This window comes from Sinocyclocheilus grahami, unplaced genomic scaffold, assembly GCF_001515645.1.
Source record: "Sinocyclocheilus grahami isolate Dianchi unplaced genomic scaffold, SAMN03320097.WGS_v1.1 scaffold1597.1, whole genome shotgun sequence".
Taxonomy (NCBI): Eukaryota; Metazoa; Chordata; class Actinopteri; order Cypriniformes; family Cyprinidae; genus Sinocyclocheilus; species Sinocyclocheilus grahami.
The window spans coordinates 457,501-471,921 of record NW_015506776.1 but is presented as its reverse complement, the minus strand read 5'-3'; the positions used below and the strand labels follow the sequence as shown (position 1 = coordinate 471,921).

The 14,421-nt window shown below is 37.3% G+C and overlaps 1 protein-coding gene across 1 annotated transcript in view; it reads left to right on the top strand.

Annotated features, from left to right (window-relative positions):
* The window catches only part of LOC107571463 (regulating synaptic membrane exocytosis protein 3-like), a 78,802-nt gene that overhangs the window by 7,567 nt on the left and 56,814 nt on the right, over positions 1-14,421 (top strand). The window contains exon 2 of the mRNA XM_016257789.1: positions 7,469-7,757. Within this exon, the coding sequence (XP_016113275.1) occupies positions 7,508-7,757 (250 nt within the window). The 5' untranslated portion in view covers positions 7,469-7,507. The remainder of the gene's footprint in view (positions 1-7,468; positions 7,758-14,421) is intronic.

The window sequence follows — 14,421 nt, the reverse complement described above, 5'->3', positions numbered from 1 at the left end:
CCGTAAAACCTAAAACGTTGCTACTGTATTTTTTACGGTAAATTTCCGGCAACCACAGCTGCCGGATTTTTACCGTAAATTTTACGGAATTTTTTGTACAGTGTAGAAGAACATTTTTTTAGGTTCTCTAAAGAATCTTTCAGTGAAAAGTTCTTACATTTTTAGAACATTTTAGAACCTTTTCCATTGTAAAAACTTTTTGTGCAATGGAAATGTTCCGTTGTTGTTGAAGGAACTGGATGCCAATATATAACCTTTATTTTTTTAATAAATAGTGTGTATAGTGTGCGTTAATGGCAAAATATTTTTGGTGACACCTCCAAAGATCCTTCCTTAAGCTGTCAAACCTTAAAACATATTCGTTTTCAATAAAATAAGCACATTTTTTCCTCATCCAGTGGACTGATTAATAACTGTAATTACATGTATCCATTGCCCAGAAACTGACGAGGCCAAAAGCAATTATGATTTCAACTCTATTAACTGTAATTTGATTAAATGGTTACTCATGTGCTCCACACTCACCCTGATAGTTCAGTGAAAAGCAGTTGGTAAGAATTCAATGACCACTTTACACTTTAACGAAAGCTTCTCAAGAAATCATGACCTTTGTTTCTCCAGTGAGGACAGAATTGTCTCGGTTTTAAACCAAGAGGAGCCCAGATGGCTTAGATTTTTGTCAACGTCATCCCAAAGAGGTCATATTATTCATCTTATCTCTCCAACCCATAAAAAGAAGCGTAAGGAGATAATGTGTTGAGCACAGGTCCAAATTAAGAAATTCTTGAATAGAGAAGTGGGTTAACAGGCCAGTGATGGATGGGCCGCCCCATTTTCTCCGGTGACTAATGACGACCTCTTCACTTCTCGGAGATTTGGGCTCCTCTGCTGTGGTGAGAGTGATTGAGCGTGTCTGGGGAGGGTCATCTTGTTGTTTGCTTCACGGCTGAACTACATCTGGATCTTCTAAAAGACCGTGTAATGCTGAGGTCTACAAAATTGTTAAAACACCCTTGAGCTGACACCGGCATGAATTTCCACGCTGTTTTTTGACAGATTAGTGTTGGTCCAGCTGGTGGATCACACGCAATGCCCCAGACAAAAAATGACGAAGGTGGCATTGAGCCCTAAAATGAAATATGTAGGTGCCACATTACTGTTTTAGTTGAAAATTGCAGATCACTGTAGTGATTCTTACAGTATTTGGTTCATTTACATATAATTTATTAAAAAAATAATTATTTCTGTGCTACTTAAAAAGTAAAACAAGATTTAATGATTATCAATTCAACATTGCAATTGGATCTCATATGGAAAACAATGACAAATATTAAGCCAGGTTATTGATATTTTTTTTTTTTTTTGGAAAACCATTATTAATTGATTGCAATAACAAAACTATGTTGTGAATGTGTATCTTTAAGCTGACATACAGTATGAACAATGAGTCAGTAAAAAGACTTAATACATTTCATGAATCTAAAGTGTACCTCACAATCGGATGAAAAATCACTTGCGGTTCAGTGAGGGAGTCAGTTGAGTAATGCCCATGAACGGGTTCACAGGCCAAAATCGCATACTCTCTTGAGTAGTTACTTATTTTGAATATGTAATTACTTTACAACTGCTAAACAAGTACAGTCTATATAGTATGCATGTGCAACGTGTCCCTCATGGGATAGTAAAAGTCCATTGTATGCACACTTCAGAATCATGCCGGAAGTAGTAGGTTATCTGGGTACTGTGAGTGCTGTGAATTCAGACATACTTCTTTTGTCACATGCTGTTTTTCACCTACTATATGTGATTTCGGATGCAGCCAGACACAAGCATTGGAGCTGTTTTGTGAAGCTCGTGACTGCATGTTGAGTTAAATTAAACTTAAAAATGCATCTTTAGACCTATGTTCTTTTACATTCCGTTTTTTAAACTCTCATTTGACAGCCATATGATGACATGACTGATTAGGCTGCTACAAAACACAACAGTATTACCAACTTTCTATCACATGTCCCTATTTGGATTCAATATATATATTTTTTTTTAATTTCATCTTAATACTATAAATTGCCTATACACGTAATGTGGTACTAGATGCAAGTTTTAGAAACCTATGTCAACTTTCCATAGCATCTGTGCTGATTAGATAGCTATCTAATATTGTTAAAATTAAGTGTTTAATATTAATATTAGGTATATACTACAAATATTTTATTAATATTATTAATAAAACATTTAATTTACAACCAATTTACAACCTTGCTAATTTATTAAACAAATACATGCAAAAATAAATGTTAAATATTTTAGGGCTTCTCTACAAAAAGTATATAGTTTATAAATGTTACAGTATAGACTTGCATATAACTTCTTTGTCTAGATCTAGATATTAACATTCCACCTGTTGTGTAGAAACACATTCACTCCTCTAAAAACAGTAACGCTTCGGTTACTAATGTAACCTCGGTTCCCTGAGAGAAGGGAATGAGTGTTGCGTTAAATGCTATGGGTAAACTCCTGTTTACTCTGATACTGAAGCCTGATTTGTTTACGTTCATGTAGCTGTACAAACAAATGGAGCTTCAACTCGCCAAAAGGGGAGGATCCGACTGCTATATAAGTCGTTCCCTTTCCCTTTCAAAGTTCGAAGAGTTCCCTTTCAAACGGTCTCTTCTGTTGCGTTTAGGGCTGTCAAAAAAAATTAGAATTTCGAATATTCATTGAATTAAAAACAATAATCCACATTCGAATGCAAAAACGTTGCATTCGAATTTAAGGTCTGCGTCAACCGTCAGGCAGCCTTATCAGTGGCGCACGAGATGCGATGACGATGTATGTATCATTGATTGCATTTGAATGCTTTTGTTAGCCTATCCAGTTGAATCCACTAGATGCGGCGCTGCTACGTTGTTCATTCATATATGGCGGAAAACGAGAGCATCAGTGTGGAGAAGATGTTGTTTACGTCAAAACTGAAACCAAGCCGTTCACACAGAACGCATATTTATCACATTTTCTAGAGGGACATCTATCAGCGTTGCACTCGCGTCTCGCAGAGAGCGGCATGTTTAGAAAGCCATGTAAAATGAATGCAAGTTCAACTTTTAAAAAACATGTCAAAAGACGTTATGGTGGTTTTTCCCCATCCCACTGTATCTCATGTTTTTAAATGAAGACAGTAGCCTACTCTTCGTGATTGGTTTTCGGTCGTTTGTATTAAACTATACATACATGCATGGTGCTGTTTTTTTTCTAATTGTTTAAGCAACTTTATTAATTATATATGGTTTATAAACATTATTCTAAACATTATGCACTTTTTTTTCAAAGATAGTTGTGCTATTTTATTATGCTTTGAAGAAACGTGCATAATATTTAGCTGGATGCACCCTCTTGTGGCCTCAGGAGAGAAGTCAAAAGCTTTTTCCCCCTAACTGAAATTATGCCTTTTAAATTCAAATATAATTCAAATTTTGATAATATTTAAGTAGAAAATTCGAATTTAGTTTTTCAGTCATTTTGACAGCCCTAGTTGTGTTAAACGCTGATGGGGAATGCATCCAATAGTGCCGTGCTATAAGCAAGTGCAGAACGTAGCTGCTCTGCGAGCCCTGCCCCAGAGCGTCCGTACTGAGGGCTCATGTAAGCATGAGCTAATATGAGCCCCAAGCCACTAAGCTGGGGACTACATAATAGGACCTTCTCCACTCTTAGAGGGAATTAGGTAATTTAGGCGGTCAAAATCCGTGCCTGGAGGGCAGGTACGTCCAGATTATAAAATCTGGTGAAGGTGGATGGCGAGGACCAGCCAGCGGCCGCACAGATATCATCAATAGAAATCCCACTGGACCAAGCCCAGGAGGAGGCCATTCCCCTAGTGGAATGGGCCCTTACTCCTATAGGACACTGTAAGCCCAATGAGGCATAAGCCAGGCTAATAGTGTCCACTATCCAGTCTCTGCTTCGTAACTGGCAGCCCTTTAGAGCGGTCTCCGAAGCATACAAAGAGCTGCTCTCTAAGAGCCCGCACCGGGCAGAGTGTATGAGGACCCTTCTCATCCTCTGAATTGGGAAAAGCCAGAATGGTAATGACTTTTGCTCTAAACGGAGTGGAGAGCACTTTAGGCACATAGCTGTGTCTTGGCTTGAGGGCGACCCTATAGTCGTTAGGCCCAAACTCAAGACATGAAGTACTTACTGACAGTGCATGCAGGTCACCCACTCACTTGACCGATGCTAGAGCTAAGAGGAGGGCAGTCTTAAGAAACAGGGGTCTGCAAATCAGCCAACTGGAGCAGCTCAAAGGGAGGGCCCCGTAGGATTATGGATAAGTCCCAGGTCGGCACAGTATGAGGACGAGGTGGGTTTAATCTCCAAGCTCCCCTCGGAAACTAAACACGGAAGGATAAAACGGATGACACATTACATGTCACAAGCTTGCGAGAGAAGGTCTGTCCTCAGTGGTATGGGCCAATGGGCAGCTGAATCAACCCCGAGAACCACATCTGATTCCTCCAGAGCGGGGCCACCAAGAGGACCGAGCATCTGACTTTCCTGGACCGTCTGATGACCTGAGGAGGAAGCAGGGCAATCGGGGGAGGGGGGGCATACAAGCGAGTGCTGGGCCAGTCGTGCTGTCTCAAGAAGTAAATTGGGCAGTGAAAGTTGTCTTCTGAGGCAAAGAGGTCCTTCATACAGACAAATATGGAGCATCACAGTCAAAGTCCCAGCAACTTTATAGCTGTGAAACATTAAATATTTAACAATTATAACACCGATCCATTATGTTGATGCATATTATTTGTAGTGGTGTCAAGATTAGCGCGTTAACGCAAGTGATTCATTTTTTCAGTTTAACGTGTTAAAAATATTTAACGCAATTAACGCAGGGGCGGGGCTATGTGCGATTAATTGGTTAATTTTTAGAGTGAATAGTAAATAGAGTCATTTTATATCAGAATAGATTCACACATGCACTTTTAGTCTAGATTCTAATGGAGGCAATTTAGTTTTTTTGCAATCTAGTTTTGATTTGTGACAGTGTAGTCACACTTTACACTAAGGATATTATACTGACTCTCAGCCTCTGACGTTCCTATTTTGAGATCGGCAGGTTTAAAGGGTGATAGCTGAGACTATTTTTCTGCTTTTCTTTGTTGGCTACACATGGAACGGGGCCAAATTGGGCACTGGGTCTGGCACCAGCAGCATTGCCAGCATGTCTGTGTAAAGTGGTATTCGTGATTGAGAGAGTACAGTGACCCACAAATTCTTGCTCTATTAAGCCCTGTCAGGACACACCCACTTCACCTTGTTCTAGTTGACCCCAAAAGTGTCACGCTTTGTCTGCGAGGCGCAGGTCGACACGGGTGATGCCTTGCTGTAATACAGTCTGTGCAGTGAGACGTTTGATAAAAGGTGCCCTCTTAATCTGTCTGTACTTATCAGCGGCAACAGTTTCGAACTCAAGGCACGACGATGGACAAAGCAGCAGAGGGCCACGGGTCACTTTGATCGGCCATGCTGCCACATTTCAGCCCATTGTTCTCCGCTCATCTCTCCCAGCCATTCAGACCTCACATACACAAGCCTAAATCAACCTGATTACTATGATAAAGTCTTACCCTGCTTTCTTTTCATTTCATTTTCATTTCAAAGGAGTGTTAGTCCAGATCCAGCTCTAATTTATGATTATTGTCACTCAGGGAGGCAGGCTGATTCATTTACAAGAGTGAGGCCTGCCACGGACCCAGAAACACATGAGCTGATATGAGGAAGTGCAGATCAAAGCGGCAGGGGGAAGATAGAACATGGATTAGGCTACACTTTTTTTTCATTTTTGGCTCGAATTTGCCAAGCAGCTGAACTTGATCCTGCATTGCATTACGGGGAATTGTGTGGCTAGAATAGACTGATTTTGTCAGCTCACTTGCGCTTTTAGATGCCATGCCAGTGCTTCTTCTAAATCATTTATCAGGCTAGTATCATTCTGCACATGTGAGCAAGAGCATTTCTATATATGCTGAGCCAAGCCATATGAGAGAAATATGTGTGCCAGTTTAAATCACAATTTATGATGCTTGAAATGCATATATTAGTGTTAAACACATTTTTTATGTTTTGTGCTACTCTCACTTTAAAGTTATGTAGTTAGTAACAAATGTATATTTTCTTAGCAAAAACAAAAATGTTGGGGAGAGAGGGAAACAAATGTATTATGTTTTTGATTCACTAAAAATAACTGATTCATAGTCAGGCTACACTGGTGCGACCCATCGAATCGACTTGTAAGACTCATTGACTCATCAATCGGACAACATTGGTTGTTTGCATTGTCTGTTTTTGCATGCAGCCCATGTGGTCAACTCCATATAAAGATGTTTCTTGCCATTATTTCATGCACACTACCTTTTTATTGCATCACATTCAATACAGACAACTCACAACTCACAACTATAACTTGGTGCATTATGAAAATACAGATTTTTAGAAAATAACAGCTGTGCATTTTAGTAAATTAATTCAGCAAAATGGGATGGTTTGTAGAAATAGAATACCATTCAAAACTTTAACTGTAAACAGCCTTCTAGTGACTCTTGATTTTTTTTTAATTTAATTTGTTCACATATTGTAGTATTTAGATATTATTAGATATCATTTGAAAGCGTTGACACTCAAAATTCATCCTGTGAAAACCACTTTGAAACTGGAGATTGTGTTATCATGGAAATGGTCATTTGAATCATTTTAGTGGGCTCCTGGCCCAGTGGGTGGAGTCAAGTGCCATATAGCAAAATTTACTACATAATTTTATAATCAAAACATGTTCGAATCTTGACAAAACACATGTTGTTGGAAAGGTTCTGTATTTGGGGACTATTTAGTGATAGGAGTAATATTGTGGCATAAACGTATACATTTGTGACAGGAAATGAGACAAGTACATCAAGTGCATTTGTGACAAGTACATTTTCTTTACACTTAAAGTTCTAACTTTTTTACACTTTCATTTTTTGAAATGCGTTCACTACAGCACTACTTTTTTACATCTATGTTCAAGAATCTTTTTTATTGTTTATTAAATTCATCTTAATTGAATTTCTTTTCATCAAAGAATTCAGAAAAACTGTGTCATGGTTTCCACAAAAATATTAAGCATCACAACTGTTTTCAACACTGATAATAAGACATATTTCTTGAGCAGCAAATAATCATTTTAGAATGCTTTCTGAAGGATCATGTGACACTGAAGACTGGAGTAATGATGCTGAAAATTCAGCTTTGATCACATGAATAAATTACATTTTAAAATATATTCAAATAGAAAAGAGTTATTATGAACTGCAGTAATATATCACAATATTACTGTTTTTACTGAATTTCTGATCAAATAAATGCAGCCTTTATGAGCAAAAGAGACTTCCATAAATTAAATGTTGCATATAACTTTACACCCTCTTCCTCCCAGCCTCGTTTTAGCCCTGCGCCCAGCGGCTTGTGTAGGACCATGATGCTCAGCAGCTCAGTGGATGTACCCAGCCCAGGCGGGATGAGCGCGGTGGCGGCCCGGAACGTGTTTCGCAGTTCCAGCATCAGTGGCGCCATGTACAGCCTGGAGAAGAGCCCCAGCAGCATGGGGCCCGACGCCACAGGCCTGGCTGGAAACAAGAAGCGTCGTTCCAGCCTGGGAGCCAAGATGGTGGCTATTGTGGGTCTGTCACAGTGGAGCAAGAGCACACTGCAGCTAAACCAGCAAGGTGGGCAACTCTGAATACTCCATCTACCCTGCTGTTCTCTGTCAGATATGCTTCTTGTTTTGTTGCCCCGTTTGCTCTCGCTGTCGCAGCCTGAACAATTTCACGCCATGGTTTGTCATTTCTGGTGTGTGTAGTTTTTCTCTCACTTAATTTCTTTTCACTTTCCTTCACCTCCGCTCAACATTCTTGTCCTTATTTGACTTTCAAGGTTTCACAAGGTTACCAAGTCCTGTCGGTCTCTTTCCTCAACAGTTTTGAGGGCCATATGCAAGACAGAATTACTATTACCAGACTTACTTACTTTGGGATTTTTATAAGAAAATAAAATCTTTCATATTTTTAGAGAAATGAGATTCATTGCCAATATAAAACAATAGGCTACTTGATATTGCATTAACGCAAACAACATACAAGAGTCTCACACAAAGTTATCAGTCATGATAACACTCCAACATTGCAAAAAAAAAAAAATCATGCTTAATTCTCCTTCCCATTTTCAGGAAGATGCTACATTCCAGAAATCAGTAAAAATAGAGAAATATCAAAGCAGCTGAGCACACCAGAGCTTCAAAACACACAAACGGAATAACTTATCACTGCAGAGCTGCAGTTTTAACCAGTATAAAAGACACTACTGTAGCATTTGGACCAATCAGACACACAACTTTTTGTTATATTTAACAAATAATATCGAACTCCCCATCACCTAACCAAATGGCCAATTACGAGGGTCTATGGACCCTTCCCCCGAAATGCACCTAACACCTCAGAAAAGCAGAACAGGCCTCTGGTTCCATGGTAACCAATGCTGATATCACTGGTTTTATGGCCTAAAAGGAATGCAGGAGATAAACTCCCTCATTTTCCTCATAAGAAAGGCACAAATGCACAGGAGAAACTGACTTTTCTACTAATTAATTCATAGGAAAACCTTCTTTGAATGAACAACCATTTTCTTCAGGCCATTGTGTATATTATTGCTGTGTTGTATTTAATCTGTTGTATTATAGACTATTTTTATTCATGCTTACGATAAACCACTCATTCATAGAAGTAACTCTACCATGTCTAGTATCTATGAATTCGTCTTCGGATGATCTAACTGAGAGTGCATATTACATGCTGATACCTCTGCAACATTCCTTCCCATTTTCAGGAAGATGCTACATTCCAGAAATCAGTAAAAATAGAGAAATATCAAAGCAGCTGAGCACACCAGAGCTTCAAAACACACAAACGGAATAACTTATCACTGCAGAGCTGCAGTTTTAACCAGTATAATAGACACTACCTAGACAAACCTTAATCTTTACATGATCAGGAGGGCAACATATTTTTACTTTCTATGTTTTCGACAAATGCCTCTTTCCATCCATCATGTTCTTATACATGTTAATGTCATATGTACTGTATATTGAGGTCACTTTCTAGAATTGATAGATTTTAAATTTATTTTACTACACTTTAAATGGTTGAAATGTGTTTGTATAATATATATATATATATATATATATATATATATAAACAATTGCAGAATATTTCTAAGAGTACACTGCACCCTCCATAATAGCGTCTGTGGTCCTCAATATATCTATGTGCACATCACTTCCTATTTTTGTCTTCCCTCATGTTCTGGTCACCATGACTTCACATGCTCTGGATTAAACTGTTCTCACACAACCCGTCTTTTTGATCCTCTGATAGCAAATGCAAAAACCTTTAGAAAAATGCATCATATAAGTTTATGACACATGGTTTTATTTTTTATTTTTTGTATATTTTATAAAATATTTTTTGTATTTTATGTATATATAGATGCCAAAAAATGTTAAGTTTCTCTCTTTGTTTTACTTTCTGCCACATTGTGTGTTGCGCGTTTCAACCCACTGATTAGCACACAATATTACTGCACACTTCCTCATTAGTAATATTAGTTATAACCCATAGTGGAGCTTCATTGTGTTCCACAGTGATTTAATGAATATATTTACTGATAGTATTAGGAAAAAGTAGTTTTTGAAAAAATATGTTTAGATAAATACAAAGTCATCATCATTCACATGGCACAGCTGAGTTTCTTTTCACATCAGCGACCAATGAACTTGCTGCTCAACATGCAAATACTTGGCTAGTGCTTGCTGTAGCAGTTGCAGTGCGCTTTAGAAACCCTCCACCTTCCCCAGCTCCACCTGTATAGATCTGCTACGGGGTGATTTCGTATATGTTGTATATGCAGCAGTAGTATTTCCTACATGCTGACAGCAGCTTGTCTGTGGATGTATTGACAGTAGCAAGTCTCGGTTCTTGTTCTGCACAGCAGCAGCAGCCTTGCAGATCTATTGTACCAAGACCAAACACATTAACATTGCCATGCATATCACCATGCTAAACTCTCCATTTCCATCATCTACACACATTTTTGGGATCTTGTCTTTTTTAAACCCTAAGTATACAATCTAAGCATGTAACTGTAGAAGAGTTGTGGATTGCTTTTATAATTGATCAGATTTATGATTTTCACCTAGTGGATGATAAAATAGTTCTAGCGAGTCTTTGACTTGAGTCGTTAAGCAGTAAGGGTTCCACAATTTGGGGAAAAAAAATCGAATTGTGATTGTTATTTGCAATTTAAAATGTGCCAGTTTTGCTGTACTTGTTTGTTGGGCTGGAAAATTTGACAATTTGTTTATATATCAATATGGCTATAAAATAATAAATAAAAATACAAAATAAAAATGTGAAAATTGCTAATAAAAACAAAAGTATAAATATTACTATTATAATATTTCACTGTAAAATAAAACAATAAGTATTTAAAAAACTGTAGGGCTGCACAAATAATAATAATAATAATAATAATAATAATAAGTATTATTATTATTATTATTATTATCATTATTATTATTATTATTGTTGTTGTTATTGTTATTGCATAAAAATATAAAAATTACTACATAACAACTAAATAAAAAAATAAGAAATATTACAAATTGTAATATTTCGCTGTAAAATAAATCATTTTAAGTATTTCAGAAAAAAATACATAATAATTATTATTTTATTTTACATTACAACTGTATACGTATGGCTCTTTTCATTTCTTAATTTTCAAATGCTAGATCATCAAGCTTTTATTTTGACATAAAAACCACAGAACCACTCTTTCTTTAATTAAATTGCAGACTTTGTGATTTGATAATCACACTAAGCCATATTGCGGTTTCAGTTTTATTCCAATTCAGCCCTATTCATGCAGCGCTAGCAACACCATAGCAACCATCCAGAGCACCCTAGCGACTGCATGGCAGTGTGTTAAGAATCACTGAGAACTTTAGCTCGGCTCTTATAGCCTCTAAAACACTTCAGCAAGATCAAGCACCAATCATATTTTCTTCAGAAAGTGTAGGTATTTAGTCACCAATTTGTGTTTTAATATGTGCTGATATACAGGGACGCCCTTTCATTAGCTTTTCTTCATCTGGTCTCTGTACGTGTTTATGTGTGGCCGTAGGATATTAATAAGGCTCTGTGTTAGTCAGCATGTGACGATTGCTCCCTGATCTTAGAAAAGCTCTGAATAGGCTAACCTTCCCATCACCCTGCATGACTCATGGATGACTGCATGTGTGGCTGAGTAACACAGCATAATCTTGGCTTCTCCCAGGAATAAACCTGCATCTCGAATCTGTTTGTTTAGTCGGTGAAAAAGAAGACCTAGACCCACCCTAGATTAGAGTCTGAGGACTGCTCTGCTTTTCTTTTTATACCCTCTTATTTTTGCTCTCCCCCGGCGTAATTGTGCTCCTGTGGGGTAATTACAGACTCTGTGACCAGGGGGAATTGTCATGTAACACTCTCGCTCTCTATAAGGGTCAACAGCAGCCCACAAGCATTAACACAGTCCAGCAAGCCAGCGCTGCAGTGTGTTCTTGTGAGCCGTCCTGGCAAATGCAGACGAACCTGTCAGACAAATCCAGCTGCCAGTTTATAATGACTCTTGTTATGAACACATGGGGCTAAATTTATATTTTTGCTGTTGACCGTCTCTTCAGTTTCGCCACAGTTCAGGATTTAAGAACTTGCTCCTTTTTGATTCATGAGGGTGAATTTGAATTTAATTAGCCGTGAACCACAAAGAATTGTGGTGAATCTCCATTGAATGGGAATTCAAGTCACAATGACAACACAGTCATGCAACAGAGAGATTTTATTAGTCAGAAGTTTTGTGACAAAGCATGAATAATTACATCATACATTTTTATTAATTGAATTATTCCTTATTGTTCCCTTGAATGAATAATATGTTTTTCTCAACTGATTAGATGTATTTTTTCTAAACTATGAAAACGCTTCATTTGACAAAAATTAGAGCATTCTGGCCAATGTTGTCATCTACTATGGGCCTATTTTCCTTATATTATTATTAACAGCTTGTTAATATACATTATATTTATTAGACATTATAATAATATAATGGTCACACTTTAGTTTGGAGACCAATTCTCACTATTATCTAACTATTAACTATAATTGTGCCTCAATAAAAAAAATATAAAAAATGAAGAACTGATGAATAAACGGAGACTAGGCAAAGTATTTACTCTTTGTCTTTTAAATAAATGGTAAAATTACACAGTAAGGTGAAATTAGAATCTAGACAAATGCACCTCAAAGTCACTGAAATGGGAAAAGCATCACTGAGGTACTGTCAGCAGTTACTATTGATATTACAATGACCTGAATCAACACATACAGGAAATAAAATGACCTTGGAGCAAATGTAGGTTTTCTAACTAATATTCTACATACAATTTGGGAATTACACACTGTTTAATCCAAAATATTTTGCAAGATTTATTAAAAAAATTGAAAAAAAGGAAAAATAAATGCTGCTTTAAACAGATAGTTCACCAAGATCTGTCATCATTTACTCACCCTCATGACTTTCCAAACCTGTATGACTTCTGTGGTATATAAAGGAATATATTCTGAGAAATCTCTCTTTTTTTGTCCATATAATGGAAGTTAATGGGGACCATCAAATGTTTGGTTTCCAACATTCTTCAAATTATCGTTTTTTTTTAATGTTCCACATAAGAAAGCCAGTCATACATGTTTAGAATGACATGAGGCTGTGTAAATGATGACATAATTTTATTTTTGGGTGAACTGTCCCTTGAAGTAGCATGTGTCACTATGGACAGTTGCTTAACTAGGATTGGACAGTGGGGCTTTGCAAAGAGTCAATTCTCGTTCTATCTTTCTCTCTCAGTAGCTTATGTCGGTGTGTATGTGCGCTCTATAAAGGATGACCTTTTCAGTGTACTGTCGTCTCCCAGCAGGGCTGATGAGTCTCAAGGGTTGGATGTGTTGTAAATTTGGGGCTCCAGGGTTCACCTGTCTGGGGCATCAGGGTCAGCGCCTCAGCACCCATCTTCCCTTATCCTGGATAACTGCTTTACTTTGCTCTGTCACATTTCCACTTCCACACACCATGAATTCCAGCCAAACAATTTAATCCGATACTGTGGTGTGGGTCTTACTCAGCTCCGAGTCAGTGATGCAATAAATGTGAGTTCATAAGCTCGGGGAGCCGAAAGATGGAGGAGAAATTGAGTGATGAAGGAAAATCGAATGGGTGATTGACTGACAAGACTGATAATAGACCTACTGTGTAAGTGCTTAATTTTTTCACTTATACTCAGCTACAGGTCAGGATCCTGATCTTCGGATGTGGTAACAGTGTGAAAAAGAAGTATATCTTTTTTTCTTTTTTTTAAATAATGCAATGTTAATGGAATAAAAGGCCACTTATGTGTACTTAAAAATAGTTCACTTTCTTGACTGTTTAACACTGTACGCAAAAAAAAAAGTACACTTTATAATGTCAAATTAAAAGTTTTTTTTAAAGTACATTTTAAATCATTATGTTTTAATAATCTTTTGTCATGCATTAAAGAAGTACACAAATTTTGTCTAGTCTACCAAAATTTGTGACGCACATGTAAAGTACTTCATTATATTACTCACTGCTCCGAGACTAAAGGTTGAGAATCCAAATGCAGCATTTATTAAAGGGTAATCCATAGACATAGTCCAATAAACAGACAAGAGGTCATAAACACAGGTTAAATAGTCCAACACAAAACACCAGGCAGGAAACTCAGGCAAACAGGGAAATCCAGAAAACAGACAGGGGTCAAAACCATGGAACAGATAATCAATTGCGCGCTCAGAAATGCAGTAGTAACACATACAAGACATCTCAAAAAGTGACAGAAAACACAGGGCTTAAATATGGTGAGCAGACAGGGTTAACAAGACACAGGTGCAAACAATGAGTGCTGAAGAGTGTGTGCAAAGGATTATGGGGAATGAAGTCCGTGAACAAGGAGGGTGCCCTCTGGAGGAGCTCATGGGCACTCCAGCAGGTGATTGTGACACATTATAATTTGAACTATTGTGTGTTATTTGATATTACAATTAAATATGATATAATAAGATGTACTGAAGTCCTACATGAGTCAAAAAGCACTCTAAAGTACAACTAACTGCATTTAAAATAAATTTAAACTATAATACATTTTTATTTAAATGCAATTAACATGCAATTCAATGCCTGAAAACATTATATTCAGTTCACTCTTAAGTATATTAACTTAAA